Genomic DNA, 18,343 nt, shown 5'->3' on the forward strand with positions numbered 1-18,343 from the left:
GGTGGGACAGATTCAACTACGACATGCACTGCAGAGTGCTAATTGGAAAATATAAAAAATTAGCCTTGCCTGCCTGTATAAATCAGTGACTATCATAGCAATGGTTACCTTTTGTTACACACCTAGTTGTATGCCAGACGTGATGGTAGGCTCCTAAAACACCTTATCTCAATCTTAAACCTTCACATAGTGCAACTTCATTTTAAAGATGAGGAAACTGTGGCTCAGCCAAGCTCTGGAACTTGCCCAAGGTCACACATCTAATTAGTGGAGAAGCTAAAATTCAAAGCCGATTCCAAAACTGATGCCTTCAAGATTTAATTAACTATATAGATGTTCTTATCTACACTGAAATTTAAAATGCTGCTGGGCAAATTTTATCTACAAAATGTAATTTCACATTATCATTATCATCATAATGGAACTTTCTTTATAGATACATTTAATTTGAAGAAAGAGAGACATAGTTCCCATAAGTGAAGCCAGAAATAAATCTGAAAACCTAGTTTTGTTGATAAGTGCAAACTCTGTGTTCCCAAACTAACTCATCCTGTTTGCAAATAACAAAATGGAACATTCTGAGTTACCACGTGCCTCTGCCCACTACAAGGGTAAAGAACCAAACAAGGTCCCCAAATGAAGCCTCCCGAAGAAACATTATTCAGTCTCTTGTCTTAGGCATGTATATAATGAGGTCTCAGTTTTAGATACGTTCCTGGGAGACTGAAACAAGAAGATTCCCATAGCCTAAAACATTTAGGAAGCTCCCTGCCAAATGGCTGTAGCAAAGAGAGGCATATCTTTATTGACGCATTCGTCTCCTAAAGAGTGATTGAGCAACTGCTGTGTGTTACCTGTCACCAGTTCCACAGCTGTTTAAATTGGGAACCGGTTTACCATCACAAACCTCTTTGAATCATGTTATAGCACAAGTTCAGTTCCTTTACCTGTTTACTTCTATACTAATAAAAGTTATTTTCTTGAGCTTATCATATAAGGTACTGGTTTAGATGCTTTATATGAATTATCTCATTTAATCCTCACAACAACCCAATAAGACAGATGCTGTTATACCAGTTTTACAGTTGAGAAAACTGAGGCTCAGAAAGTTTAAATATCTTGCCCAAGATCACAAAACTTACTCACCTTGCCTTTAACCACATCTATTTTTAATATATGTTATATTTTTATTATTTCTCAGTAACAGTTGACATACAATATTATGTTAGTTTCAGGTGTACAACACAGCGATTAGACATTTATGTAATATATGAAGTGATCACTCCAATAAATCCAGTACTTATTAAAATACTACTGACTGCACTCTCCATGCTATACTCTACATCCCCATGACTATTTTGTAACTAAAAATTCGTACCTTTTAATCTCCTCCACACTTCTCCCATCTTCCCAACCCAAACCAACAACCATCAAAATGCTCTCTGTATCTATGAGCTTGTTTCTGTTTTGTGTGTTCATTTATCCTGTTCTTTAGATACCATATAAGTGAAATTATATGACATTAGGCTCACTCCACTCAGCACAGTACTCTCTAGATCCATCCACATTGTTGCAGATGGCAAGATTTCATTCTTTTTTTTTTTTTTTTTTTGGCTGAGTAACATTCCATCATATACATGTACCACTTCTTCTTTATCCATTCATCTATTAATGGACACCCAGGTTGCCTCCATATCTTAGCTATTGTAAATAATTTTGCAGTGAACATACAGATGCACATATCCCATCAAACTAGTGTTTTGTGTTTCTTCAGATAAATACCCAGAAATGGGATTACTGGGTCCTCCTTTGTCTTGTGTTTATAGCCTTTGTTTTAAAGTTTATATTGTCTGTTATAAGTATTGCTACCCTGGCTTTTTGTTTGTTTATTTTTATTTTTGTGAAATAAATTTTTTCATCCCTTTCAGTCTGTGTGTGGCTTTTGAGCTGAAGTGAGTCTTTTGTTGGCAGTATATGTAAGGGTTTTGTTTTCTTATCCATTCAGCCACCCTATGTCTTTTGATTGGCACATATAATCCATTTACATTTAAAATAATTGTTGATATATTGCCATTTGATTATTCATATTTTTAATTTTTTTTTCTCTTCTTTTTAAAGAAGTCCCTTTAACATTTCTTATAATACTTCTGTTGTGGTGATGAACTCCTTTAGCTTTTTCTTGTCCAGGAAGCTCTTTATCTGTCCTTCGATTGTAAATGATAGCTTTTCTGGGTAGAATAATCTTGGTTGTAGGTCCTTTTTTTCTTTTTCTTATCACTTTGAATATTTCATGTCAACCCCTTCTGGCCTACAGAGTTTCTGTTGATAAATTAACTGACAGTCTTATGGGAGCTCCCTTGTAGGAAACTGTTTTTCTCTTGTTGCTTTTAGACTTATCTTTTTGTCTTTAACCTTTGGCATTTTAATAATGATGTGTGTTGGCATGGCCTCTTTGGGTTTATATTGTTTGAGATTCTCTGCCCTTCCTACAACCCCATCTGCTTTTAACCTGGCTTCAGAGCCCACTGTTGCCTTAGCCCAAGAGAAGATGAATGCTTACGGGTTAACCCTGAGAGTGCCTACAGTCTAGAGGTATAGACTTTAGATGTGGTGGTAGACTATTTTAAACTCTAGACTCTCATTTCACAAAGTGACTCCTCCTGAAATGCAGTCAAACAAAAGTTAGCAAGAAAGATCCAGAAGGAAAAGATAAGCTGTCCCTTGTCTAACTTGTCACTTATTAAGCAAAATGTGTAGACATAGGGGCTCTCCTCTACTTTCCCTTTCCCCAGGCCTTTCCCCAGGCCTGACAGGAGTGTGTTCCCGCTGACCCTACCTTTACGAAGGCCGAGAGCTGCCTTTGTCCTCCCCTCTTCTGTGCTCAGGCTCTGCTCTCTGACCTACCCCTGTTCTTATTACTGTTTTAAATTATATGATCCATGTTGATCCATATTTTATTTTTTAAATATATTCCCCTTAAAACAATAGGGAATTTCACTCTTTCAGGGTGACATGTAATAGGTCCTAGTATAGCATTCATCGTAAATGTGACAACTGAAATAAAACTGTCTAGGTGTAAATATCAAGTCCATTATTCTTTATGGCGTTACTTTAGCAAGTGACTTAATTTTTCAGAGCCTCAGCTTGCTCAGCAATCCAGTCAGAGTTAATCAGAGCATCTACCACAAAGGGTTATGATGAGGAATAGATTCAGTAATTCATGCAGAATGTTTATAACTGTGCCTGATATAGTATACATGTCCATTAAATATTGACTAATGGTATTATCTGATGATCTAACTGCTACTTCTCAGTCCCTATCAAACTTGCTCCTTGCCCTCACAGAGACCACATCCTAAAAGGAAGATATATCTTTAACAAATACTTGTAGAAATAATATATAATTATAAATGAAAATAAGGGCGATGAGGAAAGTGTCTATACATTACTATGAGCCTATTGAGGAACCTGATGTAGTGAAGTAGGACACTCCCTGAGAGAAGGAATATTTGAACTGAGGTCTGAAAAATGCAAGATGTGTAAGAGTAAGGAAGAGTGAATAAGAATCCTCCTACTTCCAATTATCTGATGAAGCAAGTGTTAGAAATTCCTTGGTCCTATTCAAACAGAGGCATATTATTTAGTATCAATAATGTTCTATTAAATCATCTGGAGCTTTTAAATCCTTTGTTATTATAAGTAGTTATTTGCCATTTATATTTGTTATAATCACACTGCCCTTGGCACCAATTATTTTTTTCTCTGTTGTGTACAGTGGGTACATGCTTACAAGTATAGTCATCTCTTAGTATCCTAGGAGTATTGGTTCAAGACACCCAGACACCAAAATTTGCAGATGCTCAAGTCCCTTATGTAAAATAGCATAGTATTTGTATATAATCTATGCATATCCTCCCATCTACTTAAATCATCTCTAGATTACCTATAATACCTAATGTAATGTAAATGCTATGTAAATAGTTGTTATACTGTACTTTTTAGGCAATGATAACAAGGAAGAAAGTCCGTACTTGTTTAGCATAGACACAACCATTATAGGCCTAACTACATTGTACATGTCAGTAACAACATAACTTTTTTCCCCAAATATGTTCAATCTGTGGTTGATTAAATCCATGGATATGGAACCCACAGATACAGAGGGCCAAATATATACACTTTGTTACTTTGACTGTCTCATTTTTTATAATTACTACTGATTCAATTTTCACCACTGCATTTTTTTAAGCATTCCTTCTAGACTTAGTGCTAGTTAGTACTAAACATGTGTCTTAACTCCCACTCATAGGATTCAGTAATCAGTGTGAATCCATGTACCCTTCCCATCCAGCCCATCTCTCTTCAAGAGGTCCATTTGAACACCACCTTCATGTCCCCTGCCATTCAAGAACCAAACTAAACAATCTATAGAAGAAAAGGTCATTGGCTATGTCCCCTACATCTCTGTGGAGATGAATGTGCTGCTTCTTTCTATTACCCTTTTGTTACATGTCCATGCGAGTCCTGCCCATATGGTCGGCATCCCATCAGCTTTCTGGCTTCTTAATCAAATTAAATGAAAAACAGTAGGAGGCACTGGGTAAGGTTCTATAAAAGGAGTGTGTCTCTAATACGTATGAGCGTATCTGATTATAGTCAAGGTAATGTTTTTTGAATCAGTGGACTGAGAAATTCCCTTTAAAGTCAATGTCTTTCAGAATTGTCAGATTTTAGACGTATTAAAATATTAGCACCTTGCCTAAGGAGGACAGAAACCAAACCTCAGCCTCTTAGCATTTAGCCGAAAGCCAGAAGCAAATTGTAATTTTCCTCTAACCCAGAACTGAGGCAGTGGGTAGTTCCATATGCCCAAAAAGCTCCTCATTAGCTTATGGGACAAGGTTGGGGTCAGTTTCAAAACCCAGGACCAAAAGGAAACTACGAGTCTCCCAATGACCCAGGATGCTTTAGATCACAAACTTTCAGTCAATCAAAATTAGTTTAAGTCTTGAAATTTGACTCAAGGCAACACATTTATTGCTGTCCTGGACTTTGGAAAGTTATGAAGAGGAGGAGTGTGTGGCCGAAAAGGCTACCTCTTTTTCCTCTTAGTGATGTGCACTGTCATCACCCTTGATGATATGTGTAAGCCTCAGGGGAAAACTGTAGCTCGTCTCCTGCTAATGATTACCCATCCTTCCCCTCCCTCTACCCCTGCACAGTAGAAACCCTGGAATGTTTCCAGCCTTGCAGAAAGAAGGCAAAGCAAATGTCCTCTATGGTATTATTTAAAAATGAATTCAGAAATCATGAATTACTAGTTACATGGTGTGCATAAAAATCTTTAGCAAGTCATTGCCCATAATGCTTTGTATTGTATGAACCAGCTAATGAAAAGATTAGATCAGTCATCACCCTCCAACCTGGGATTTGAGTCAATAATTCAGATGAAAATTGAACTAGAACAAACCTTCACCTTTCAGGATTTAAGCCCCCAGGTGTTAAAACTTCTTTGAATTATCAGAAATGGGTAGGCAGATTCTCACATCTACCTCTCTGAAATTTGTCAAAACAGAATTTCGGGCTTAGGAAAGCTCATTGTAAAACCCGGCTCCATTCCACACATCCCGAGGATCTGTATTAATATAAAGTGAATTTTTCCTTTGGATAAAATAAATGTCCATAAAATTAATAGATTGTAAATATAGTTTCCTTCACTTTTCCTCCTCTATAGGGATTTTGGTATAATCCCACTATCTTCTTTTTTTCCCATGCAATTAAAAATGACCGCTGACTTAAAACTTTAGTTGAAACTACTGGCTTGTACTTTATTAAATTAAAAAGAGGAAACCAGAAAGAATTCTACCAACCTTCTAAAAGAAATGAATCAATTTATCATGTATTTTATTAATTGTACTTTATCATTATTAAATACAGCAATTTGAATGTACTCTTCTTTTCCCCAAATTTAACATTCATCCTTCTATCTCAATCTAAATATCATTTATAAAAAATCGGTGATCTCTAGTTATCATTCTTAATGAACTCCACATATATTAACGCATATGTAGAAAGGAATAATTTTCCAAGAGAATGCATTTGATTCTGTGAGAGTAAAAGGAATGGACGAGATTAAGCCACAAAGAAATTAGGAAGGCTACTTACAAAATTCAAGCACAGGGAGATGCTGCAGAATTTTCCACAGCAAGGCCCCACGTGGCTGGGAAAACAAATACTAACACCGACTCAGGATCATAGTTTGCAAAGGAGCTCCAAGACTATAGGATTTTTGCCAGGAGAATTTTCTTTATCCATCATTCCTACGTTGCTTGTACATTTTTTAAAGCAACTGGTAATTGTAGATTAAATGGACTGAAGGCAAACTTTTCCTGAATTAAATCTAAAGAAATTTGATGCAGCAGGCTGAATGCTTAGATGGATATGATTTTAATCACTGTTATTGATGTTTAAAAATTTAGATTTAAATGTCCTTCAGGGAGGCCTGTATTTTTAAGTCTATTTCACTACAGGCCAACTTCTTATTTTCCATTACATCTGCTTCACACTTTTATATGATCTCCATAGCCTGATATGATATCATGTGATCCTCTAAGCTTCTCAGTAATTCAAGCTATCAAGTTTTATATTGAATGCTACTTTGTACCAACTGTACTAGTCAGCGTTAGGGATACATAAGCAACAAACTACAGTCCTTCCTACATATTTGCCATCATGAGGGACATAAGCGTTCCCTGAAGTTATAGCAAGAGGATTTAAGCTGGTGGAGCGAATTGGCAAAGGCTTCCTTAAATCCACCTAAATTTTTAAAATGAGCAGAGGCTGAAAGTAAGCCAGAATTAGAACCGGGTCTCATCCCTGGAGTCATTGCTCTTTTCACTGTGCTTGTGGGTATTGAAGGGGTCAGCGACCCATGTGAGAAGGACCGAAAGGGCAGGACCATCAGTTCACTGGACAGCTAATGCTTGTCGAATGTCTTCTCACTGCCAGTCCTGTATTAATCATGGCTCTAGTAAAAGTCTTATCTCCCGGAGTCCTTTGGAGAGAAAACCCTTACTTTTTTCTTTCTGCTTCTGAGGACTACTCTTACTTCCTCTAAAAACTTCACTGTTACTATCAACAGTAACTGAAAACTTCATCCAGCTCATTTGAGTTGCCCACTGGACCAGATGGATTTGTGTGTATGTGTCTAAAGCATAATCTGTTCATCTTGTAATGACAGTAAAGTGGGGTCACGCAGGTCGTTGATCCATAGAGAATGAATTTATCAATTTGATTCCTTGGCAGAGAATCATTTTACTAAGGAAACCTTGAGATATGTTCTAGCATGATCTACCCATGATTATTTAAAAATTGAAAATCAAGACAAAAACTAGGTCGTATGTATCTGCGAGCCACTGGTATCTACTTCAAAGGTATCTCACCCCATAGCAAAAATATTCAGAAGAAAGAGTTGAAGTTTTGAATCCGTAGACATAAATATAAATTATTATTTTAGCACTTAGTTTCTGGCTACCCATGAACTTCTGGATTTTGATGGGAAGGATTGTTTACAAATAGTAATAGTACTAACTCCATCCTCAGATGTGGTTGTGAGATTTCAAGCACTTTACAATAGCGTAATAAAAGCAAAAGGAGTAAAAATAATCATAGCTCCCCCCACCCCCCGCTTTTTTTCCTCTTGGCTTCTATTAAAAATGACCACTCTCCTGCAACTACGTGGGTGTTTCAGCAGTAGTCTCCTATATTTAAATTCCAGCTCTAAACTCCATATTTGGTTACTATTTCTTCATTTGCTTTGGTAGAGGGATTAGAAAAGTCAAAGCTGGTGGTCTTCTTTGGCTCTCCTAGAATCTCCATTTTTATATTCTATTTGGGTGAACTTTCTTTTACCTCTTAGAATACCGAGTACCTGCTAGGTAGGTTCGGAGTGTTTTGCCTTTGGATATTCGCAGGTGGTTCGCGGTTCGTCACCTTAGCATTTCAAGTTACTCAGATCACGATGTCATTTCGTGGAAGATAAAACAAGATTTCCTACCCACGTACTAGTCACAGTAATTGGAAATTGCAGAGTTAGGATTTCTTGGATTTTTGCAGTTTCTCACTCTTTTCTTGATAATGTGAGTGGTGAACTGGGATTTAAAATAGCCCAATTCTCCCTTCCCAAGGTAAGCATGTGATGCTGCTGGGTCACTGATGGATGTGATTTGTGTTTTCTATATATGACTATAAGACAAGAACATCCCTCCATAGCATACACCTATCACTGAGAAGGGTGCAAGAAAGGAAGCAGCCCACCTGAAACCAGAGCTGAAATTAATGAATTATTATATAAAAATAAAGCTCACTCTTCTTCATTGTTCAATGCAGTATCTTCTAGGCAAAATGAAACTCTGTTAGCAAAGCATGTTTCTTTTCTTGTTGGGAAAAAAAAAAAAACTGGGGAATACAGAGAAGGAAAAGAAAATCTCTTAATGTGTATATTTAACATGAATTTGCCATTATTAGAATCATCAGTTCATGGGTCAGTCTGGAAAATAACTCTGATCAGCTCAGAATGCCATCTATGGCCTGCAGCATAGCTCCTTGCAAAGGCCATTTATTCACAGAGAATGACAGTTTATTTTCTAGTCTCTTTCCTCTGTTTTCTTTCATTTATTTTTGCTTCCTTCTCTCTCTTGTTTTAACTACTGTCAACCAAGTTCTCTTGGCTGTTTGAATAGGTGGAATTGCCAAGACAGAAAAATTTGATAAGTATTTTGATATGTTTTCTAAGGCAATAGAGATTGCTACATGGTCTTTTTGCTTAGTTAACTGGAAACTCTTGTTAATGTTCTAAAAAGAATAAAAAATAAAAAAAGGACAGCCTAGTGGTTTCTCCTGTGTCTCCAGTGCTGCACTGTTCAAGTGAAGAGAAAGACAGGAAGTCCACTTGGGCAAGTCTGAAAAGGTTGGTGTAGAGACTGAGTCTCAAAGATTAGCTAAATTCATGTGACAATTCCTGTTCCTTCCATTCTTAATTGTCATCAGATTCATACAGCCTGATACAAAGAAGGCCTTCCAAGACAGAACTTCTAATTGAATAATGATTCTAGATATGTAATTGCATAGTTTTGGTCACCAGACGCGAGAACCTTGGAACAAACAGATTAAGTGCCGGTTGCACTACTTACTAACAGTGCGTCTCTGGGCAATTCACTAGCTAATTCTCAGTCCCCTCATTTTAAAGAATGAATATATTAATAATAACTCCTCATAGAGTTATTGTCAAGATTAAATGCTATAAACATATAAAGACTTTAATACAATGCCTGTCTTCAGTAATCTCTATGAAAGCTGCATTTCAACTTGGTGATGTATGGACTGTGGTCAGAACCTTCAGCTCTTTCATTGTTTCTAAGGGCCTCAGCTACTTCTTTACTTATATGTCCAATAGACTCAGTTTACCAAGTGTGAACCCCAGCTCAGCAGCCCAGCCTCACATGGGAACTCATGAGAAATGCAGAGTATTGAGCAGCATCCCAGACTTACTGACTCAGGAACTCGGAGTGGGGCCCCAGAGATCTGTGTTTTAGCAAGGCCTCCAGGGGATTCTGATGCTCACTCAAGATGAGGAACCACTGAAATAGACCGTTCTATCCACCCAGCCACTACCTGAGTCAGACTTCCTTTGTTGATTTTAAGCCGTGCTGGAGACAGCATAGACTATTATTGCACTGAGATCATCATCGACAGCCCAGAATTATTACATTGTTCTATTAATTTGTAGTAGTGAGATTTTATTACCTCACCTTATATTTCTGAGCTTCAGTTTCCTGCCCTGTAAAATGAGAATACAGCACGTTCTGCTATGGGGCAGTAGGCATAACTGCCTACTGCCCCAAAAATCTCGTATCAAAAATCACCTTACAAAAACAAATATTTCAAAGGGGGAAAAAAAAGGATAATTACTATTTAATTTTACACTGATACTAAAGAAAGTCATTTTTCTTTTATATAAACAGTTAAAGATCTCAAAAATAAACTCTAGTTTACTCTTACGAGCTAAACATAATAAATTATCTGAAGTTTTTCCCCTTTTGCCATTTGAAACACATATAAAAAATCCTGTTAGTCTCCTCTATTCCTTTGCCCTTGACCTTTGTTCCCAACACCGTTCACATTCTTTAAAGAGGAAAGAACAATAAACAAAATAAGAGGAAAAAGGAAAGTGCAGCCAGTTGAACAGCCAGCCACTACAACCTAGCAGCTACTAGATGCTTTAGGTCCCAGCTGGAAGTTTCAAACCCTACACTGGTCTTCATACTGAAGATTCTATTACTCCAGAGGTCCTCAACGCTTGGGCAGCAGACTGGTACCAGGGCCTGTTAGGAACCGGTCTTCACAGCAGGAGGTGAGCAGCGGGCAAGCAAGCAAAGCTTCATCTGTATCTGCAGCCGCTCCCCAGCTCCAGCATCACCGCCTCAGCTCCACCTCAGATCAGGCGTTAGATTCTCATAGGAGCACCGGTCCCTGGTGCCAAAAAGTTTGGTGACTGCTGCTTTCTTAGTTCCAATTTGAGTTATGAAAATTTAATATTATAGATGAAATGTCTCAATTCCTTTCCTTCCCTGACTATGGTACAGGGTTGCTGAGACTCTTAAATGAGATGAATTATATCTGTTAAGATTCAGTCTCATGTAACAGAAAACCCAATCCATGCTGGTTTAAGCAAAAGAAAGAGAGACAAAGATGAAGGAAGGAAGGAAGAATGAGAGAGAAGGAAGGGATGTATTACCTTGTTTAGCATCAGCAAGTCAGGCATATCCAGATAAAGACACAGTGTCATCAGGTCGTGGATTCTCTTTCTCCCTGTGTTGGCTCCTTTTCAAGTGAAGCTCTCCTTTCGCAGTCAAAACCTCTCAGATTCACTAGATTCAGGGTCACAGAGTTCTAGGTGCAGATCCAGTGGAAAAGTTTGAACGTCTTCACTCCATGTGCCCATCTGTAGACTCGTGACATGCTCTTGTCTCTGAAAAGGCCTTATGCCCATGACGGAACCAGTCCCCATGTCAGGACTGCTCTGACTGGCTCACAGCCACACTGGAAGCGCAGAAACAAGAGTGGGAGCTGACGGTTCCCAGACAGAAATTGTCACTGGTGGAGCCAATAAACCGTCAAACCATACATGACTCCTCTATGTGACTTGAAAGTGCTACAGGTAGCAGAATTTTACAGTAGCCCTCATCATCAATGACATATTTAAACCCAGAAATTTTATCTACCTCTCAGAGCAGGAAAGGAACTCAAGACTTAGTCCCATGCAGTTCCAGTCTTCAGTCTGAAAGGTGAAGTTGCCCAATTAAACTCATCTTATTGATGATTCATAAAGAGGTTAAGTGAGTTACCAAATGCAGCAACTGGGGGCATCTGCTTCTTGGACCCAGGCCTCGGGCCTGTGTCAGGAGGGTGCTGGTGGGCTCTATGGACCTGTGAAATGAAAGGCAGCTTCTACTTGTCTCACCTCAGCATTCAGAAGTAACTAACTCTAGACTTATTTATTATATTTAATAGATTTATTTACGTATTATAGCAAAAACGTATAGTGTTTACTATGTACTAAGCATTGTCTCGGCACTTTACAAAAGCCACTAACCAAAGCAAAATTTAATAATATGATGAATTCAATTCCCTGGTTTGTTTACACAGTCCATGGCAATAAAAACATGGCAATACAAAAATCAAATTTATTTAATGAATATTTATTGCTTTTTATGACAAGACCAGTTTTGATTTTTTGAGTGCTTACTACGTGCAGAGCTGGGCTAAGTGCTTTCTGTGTACTGTCTTCTTCTCTCAAACAGCCCTAGGAGGCAGGTATTGGTTTTTCCTCCATTTTGCATACGTGCAAACTGAACTCAGAGAGTCTGAATGATTTGCCAGAGGTCTCAAAGCTAGTGAGTAGTTCAACTCAGAATCAAAACCTGGATTGTCTGAGTCCAGGATCAGAACTTTTCAACACCGCACCTTTTGCATCCCCACTTCTAACAGAAAATAGAACTGGTGATCTCAAAGCAAGTGGGGTAAATGGACACTGGTGAGATGTCAGGGGAGAGATTCAGCTAATCCCTGAGGAGGCAAGCGAAGCAGCATGTATGGAACACGGGCTTTACAGACGAGATAAGAAAACGGTGGACTAAACTGGCTCCTCAAAGAGCAAGATAGGGCATCGGAGAAGTATCTCAAGGCTTAACGGCGACGTGCAGCCTAATAACTACAAACTGCTTGAGCCCCCTCCATGCCTGTTAACTGAGAGATAAATAAAAATGAAAATGACTGTACTTTATTCCTCTTCACTCCATAGCTCCATGGTTAGGGGTAAAAGTTTTCTGGTAAAACATTGTTTTTTAGGTTAATTCCTTGACTATTAATGGCCTTAATTAAACTATGTGAGCAGTCATATTTTGCAGTGAAGTATTCTAATGTCATATGACAGACACCTAGGAGTAGCACTTCATAAATCGATACAGATGTTTAATACCCCTTATTCACCACCACCATGCTTCCACTTCAGCCTGTAAAAACCTCCCGTAGTGTTTACCTACAGAAAGCTCATCACCCCTATCTATTCTAGATACACCGCAATGGCAGCATACTTACTTTTTTTCAGGCATAGTTATTTATTGTGTTTTCCCTCCTCACTGGAACCCATATATACCCTACTGCGTTCATAGCGTGTCATAACAATCAACTTAACATACCGCTTTCACTCCCGAAGATCTTCCCACATATTATCTCACAGGTAATCTCCCCAAACCCTATTCTTACAGTTGAAGAAACCTAGATTCAGAGGGATTAAACCATCAAAAAAAGAAAGAGAGAGAGAGAAACAGAACTCCAATCTTTTGACTCCAAATCCAGAATTCTTTCTGGAGACTATTATTGCCATGGAGACCGACAGCAATGCTTTCTTCCTCACCAGTGTAGCTGTGATACTTGGCACAGTGCCAGACACACAGGGTTGTTCGTTAATATTTTTAAATTTGCGAAGGAAAATAAAATAATACAGCTTCAGGAATTATCTCATCTGACAATTTTGAATTTCATAGATAATGAAACAGAAACCCACGAAAATTGAACAAATAATCCAAGGATCATTTGTTCTAAACTTAGAACAAGTTTTCCTTAATAATAGTCCATGACTCTTATTATTTTTATTAGTAGTATTACTGATTTATGTTTTCACCTCTGTCATGTCTGGTATAGATTCGTAACTGTTCTTATTACAGTTGCTCAGTAGAAATGCAACTACTCTGGTCCTTACAGGAGGCGAGTCTCCCGAACATCACCATGCATAGTGGCCAAAGAAATTGTACTGAACAGCAATTTCTTAGGTAGTTAAAATAACGGTTGACAACCCAGAGAGGAACAGAATATAAGCATATTATCTGAAATGACAAAGGGCAGTAGGTTGCCCATTTCCTTCAGCTTCTCTCTCCTTGAGTGCTGGAAAGTCCCACCCCTGTCCCCCAAGTTTTGGACTCTAATGATCAAGGTTTGAGTTCCAACTCTACCATTTAGAAACTTTGTGACTCTGGGAAATTTGGAAAAAATTTCCTATAACCTAGGAAAAAATTTCCGAGACGATCGCGAGCATTCAGTGAGAAGGTTTCTGCAGAGCACTGACTGACACACAGTACACACCTTTAAATGCTGCTCTCCTTCCCTAGGGCCGTCAAACCCATCGTCAAGGCCATTACCTGGCCCTTCCTTGACAGAACTGTTTCACAATTTATTGGGTTTTATATCCAAATCTTATCAACCTATAAAACTATTCTTAAGAATATATTTGTTTAACGTTTCCGCTGAGCAAAATGCTACCATAAACCAAATATTCACAATGTCTGATCAGCGGGCAGAGATTAATTGGTCAATTATTATGTTCCAACATATTTTATAGCCTCTATTTCTCAAAAGATTTAAGATTTGAATTTATAATGCAGGTCATTAAACCACATTTTAAAGCTATAGTATATAATCTCAGCAACATTGTTTTTGCCTTCTGCATAATTCATGAAGTTCAGAGCATTATATCTTCCAGTTGTTTAGTTATATCCTTTTTGTACATCATCAGTACCTATCATTGGCCATTTTTCCTTTATTTTATAATTTCAAAAATTTTACTGAAAATTTGTGTCCTGATTCTCCACTAAAATAAATACATTCTGTTATTAATAATAACATTTCATAGCTAGGTGTTATTATCTGTACTAGTCAAGATATCTTAAAAATGAGACACATGTATCTTCCCTTCTTAAAAAAAAAAATTGCAAATCATTTAATATTTGGGGATCATGATGTCAGTATTCATCCTTTACTTTTAGCTTGCCAAGAAGAAATCATCCAACAGAGAAAAGGGTCACCCTATCTGCATGGCCACCTTAATTCTACTCCCTGGGCCCAGAATTCAACTCAGTACAACCAACTTTGGGCTGACTCTCTTCTTAAATCCTGCCTCCTGCCCTTCCTTGTCAAGTCAGCCCCTTCCTTACTCACTGCTTCACCACTCAGTCTGGTCAGCTGTCATTTTCAAGTTCTTTATTATTCTGAGTTGTATTGCATTTTGACAAGTCACAGGTTGCCTCAGTTTATGCTGTTCAAAACTCTTCCTTTGCCCTCTTTATATTGACAGGACAAAATTAAGATGGCATCTTGTAACTGGGGATAAAGAAGCATCAGTTAAATGAAGTTATACGAAATTTTTTCTGGCATGTATAGCAAATGCTATTTTTAGTTCTGGTTTTATCATGAATTCATCTCTAATTAGGCTACTATTGTGAGCATGATTCAGTACTTAATCTCCTAATACTGTTTTATACCTAGTACAGTTTAAAGGGTATCATGCCTTCTAGTTTTCTGCATGTCCTAAGTAGAAATATGAAGATCATACTTGCAACAGTATATTATATCATCACATCATTATAGCAGTCTTCTAGGGTTAGATTACTATACCATTTAATAGATGAAGAAACAAACTCACATAGCTTATAGTGGCAGAGACACAATTCATATTTAAGTAATGTAACCACAAAGCCAGTTTTCTTGATCACTATGATAGATACAAGTTGACCCTTGAACAATTGGGGGCAGGAATGCCAGCCCCTACACAGTTGAAAATCCTTGTCTAATTTTTGACCCTCCAAAACTTAAGTTATCCCTCAGTACCTGTAGTGGCTTGATTTTAGGACCCCCTGTGAATACAAAAGTCTGCAAATGCTCAAGTCCTCTCTATAAAATGGTGTAGATCGATACAGGCAGTTGGCCTTCCACATCTACAGACTCTTAACCTCAGATTGAAAACAGTATGGGCATTTATTGAAAAAAGTCCACGTATAAGTGGACCCACCCAGTTTGTTCAAGGGTCAACTCTACTACCTAAACTATGAACCCATGTTGTTCAAGGGTCAACTCTACTACCTAAACTATGTATCATAGCATCCTTGAATAATAAGCACCAATTAAGGCTTATTGTTTTACTGTCTTACTTGATTCTTCTCCTTTGCAGATGGACCCCCATGAGAACATTTTGCTGAGCACTCTTGAGATAAAAAATGAAATGGCCACATCTGAGGCTGTGATGGGACTTGGAGACCCCAGGAGCACAATGCTGGCTTACGATGCCTCCAACATCCAGTATCGGAAAGCCGGCTTGCCCAGGCATAGTTTTGGCCGAAATGCTCTGGAACGACATGTGGCACAAAAGAAAAGCCGCCTGCGGAGACGTGCCTCCCAACTGAAAATCACCATCCCCGACTTGACTGATGTGAATGCCATAGATCGGTGGTCCCGCATATTCTTCCCAGTGGTTTTTTCCTTCTTCAACATCGTCTATTGGCTTTACTATGTGAACTAAAACATAGCCTCTCATGAGAAGCAAGGACTAGATTCCTCCTCAAACCGGTTGTACAGCCTGACGTAGGACTTGGAAAACACATTAATCCAGGACAAAAGTGATGCTAAAATACCTTAGTTGCTGGCCTATCCTGTGGTCCATTTCATACCATTTGGGTTGCTTCTGCTAAGTAATGAATACACTAAGGTCCTTGTGGTTTTCCAGTTAAAATGTAAGTGATTTGTCCACATGCTGGCAAGACTGAGTCTGAGTGTTCCACTTTATCTGCTTAGTATGCAGCCTACACAGGGAAATTATTTAGAAGATGTTCTTAGAAGGCTCGGTGTCATTGTCAGTCATTTTGCTGAGAAGTGGTCATATCCAGATACTCCCATCTTCATTCTTAAGGTTGGCATGCTATTGAGATGGCACCGTGCTTATGAAACATTATCTTCAATGCCGGGTGAACACGCTTGTGGAAGATGGTCTGTGCCTGTTTTATTAAGGTGATAATGGTTCCATGGGAAAATAATTCCCACTGGATTCTAGAAAGCCCTCATGTAGTTAAAACAAGACATGGGGAGCCAAGAGAGAGACTCAGGAGACCAGGTTGGCCAGTTTCGGATTGCTTGAGCACAGGGAATCAACTGTGACATCTTCCATTTTGATATCTAGAGGCCAGGAGACTTCTAAACATTATAATGCATGGTGGCCAAAGAAATTTTTCTAAAAAACTATTTCCTAAGTGATTAAAAGAAGAGTAATCAACCCAGAACAGAGTGGAAAATCCAGAAATGACTGTTGTAACAAAATGAAAGCAAGCAAGCATCATGACCATTATCAGCCCCACACAGCATCTGGTCTACATACACTGTGTTCAGTGACAGAAGGTAGAAAGAGAGATTTTTTTCTCCAACCTCACAAGCTTTTGACAGCATACCTACAGAGGTTTGTATATTTTATCTAATTAAAATACAACCACAAAAGAGAAAAGTTAGCTGAATTAGAATTATCTTAGACATAAGTCTCATTGGGAGTTATTTAAATACACTAATATAGAGCACAGTAAACAGGTTGCTTTTCTCATAGAATGTCAGCTATCTCTGCAACATTTTCCTATAAGTTTATTTCTGACTTTAATAGGGTATTTCAAAATAAGGATTTGCTTGTTTCTTTAAAGGATAAATCGTCCTTTCCAGCTTTTCTTGCTTCTGAAATTCTTTTATTCTTAAGAGACAGACAAAGTAAGGCTTTGGAAAGATTGAGTGAAGAGTGAACTCTTTCTCCTTGTGTGCAATGAAGTTCAGCTTTGTATTTTTCACAGCAAACAGTACTTCAAAGATTATGTGCACAAGTAGAGTTAGTTTGTGGGTTTGTTAGGTTTGATTTTTTTTTAAAGGGTGCTTTCATTGTATATGTTGCAATCTCCCTGATTAAGGAAAATATGAAAACAAGTGGAAAATAGGATAACAACAAAGCCACATTAACACGATGGTTATGAACCTCAGTTGATACTGTAGAAAAATATCTAACAAGTAATCAGGTAGGCCTGATGTATCGTTTTTATTCAATTTTTAAATTATGTCACTGTGGTTTCTATGCTAATTGGACATATGCATTCATATGTGGGACAGGAAGGAGAATAAGCTAATATATTTTATTTCTATCAATGTGAGGTTCATATTTCGCTTTTCTTGGAGAAAATAGTTAATTGCTAAATTTTCCTTAAAGTTTGACTTGGTTGATCTTTTCCTTCGAGGATGAATTTGGTATTTCTGTTTAAAAAACAAACACTACTTTTCAGAGTAACATTCCTAATTGTGCATAGTAGCCAAGGCCAGTATCTGCCTTTGGGTAAAATGTTAGGTTTTCTTCCCCTAATGATTCAGCAGCTTGGATTATGGTGGAGTCCCACCACCCTTCTATTCCAAGTATCCAAGAACAAGAAACAAGTTTTAGCACTTAAATTTCTGAATTTGCCTCGAGACCGTGTAATATTTTTCGCTCCCCCACCATCACCACTGGCATAGGGAACTGTGGCCCTTATTTTTTTATTATACTCGTGAACACCTCTGAGTATGATTTTTTGTTTGGCACAATCCAACCAGGGTTCTGCCCATGGACTCAAAGCAGAGATTCTTCAAGTCTCTCCAGGGACACACTTTCTCTTAGGCAATCATTTTGGGGCATCACACTAATAAAAGTGCTGCCTGCCCCTCACTTGCCAGGGGTTAAAGGTTGAGTCGCAGATATCAGGAAGGAGCATATCAATAACTCAGGTGCACAACTCCAAAATGCCATTCTGGAAAAGGTTTTCTAGAGACAACTCAGAGCCCTAGTCTAGAAGTGGGCTCTTATTTGCATTTATTGGAAAAGCCATAAAAATCCTCAATTTTGTCATTTAAAAATTTGATGTCCAGGGAAGTCAACAGAGTAAGCTGGATCAAAGTGGAA

General features: G+C 38.1%; 1 protein-coding gene across 1 annotated transcript in view; it reads left to right on the forward strand.

The window, feature by feature from the left end:
* The window catches only part of GABRB2 (gamma-aminobutyric acid type A receptor beta2 subunit), a 214,973-nt gene extending 198,265 nt beyond the window's left edge, over positions 1-16,708 (forward strand). The window contains exon 10 of the mRNA XM_011356779.1: positions 15,563-16,708. Within this exon, the coding sequence (XP_011355081.1) occupies positions 15,563-15,910 (348 nt within the window). The 3' untranslated portion in view covers positions 15,911-16,708. The remainder of the gene's footprint in view (positions 1-15,562) is intronic.
* The last annotated feature ends 1,635 nt before the right edge of the window (positions 16,709-18,343 follow it).

Source organism: Pteropus vampyrus, unplaced genomic scaffold (assembly GCF_000151845.1).
Source record: "Pteropus vampyrus isolate Shadow unplaced genomic scaffold, Pvam_2.0 Scaffold30, whole genome shotgun sequence".
Classification (NCBI taxonomy): Eukaryota; Metazoa; Chordata; class Mammalia; order Chiroptera; family Pteropodidae; genus Pteropus; species Pteropus vampyrus.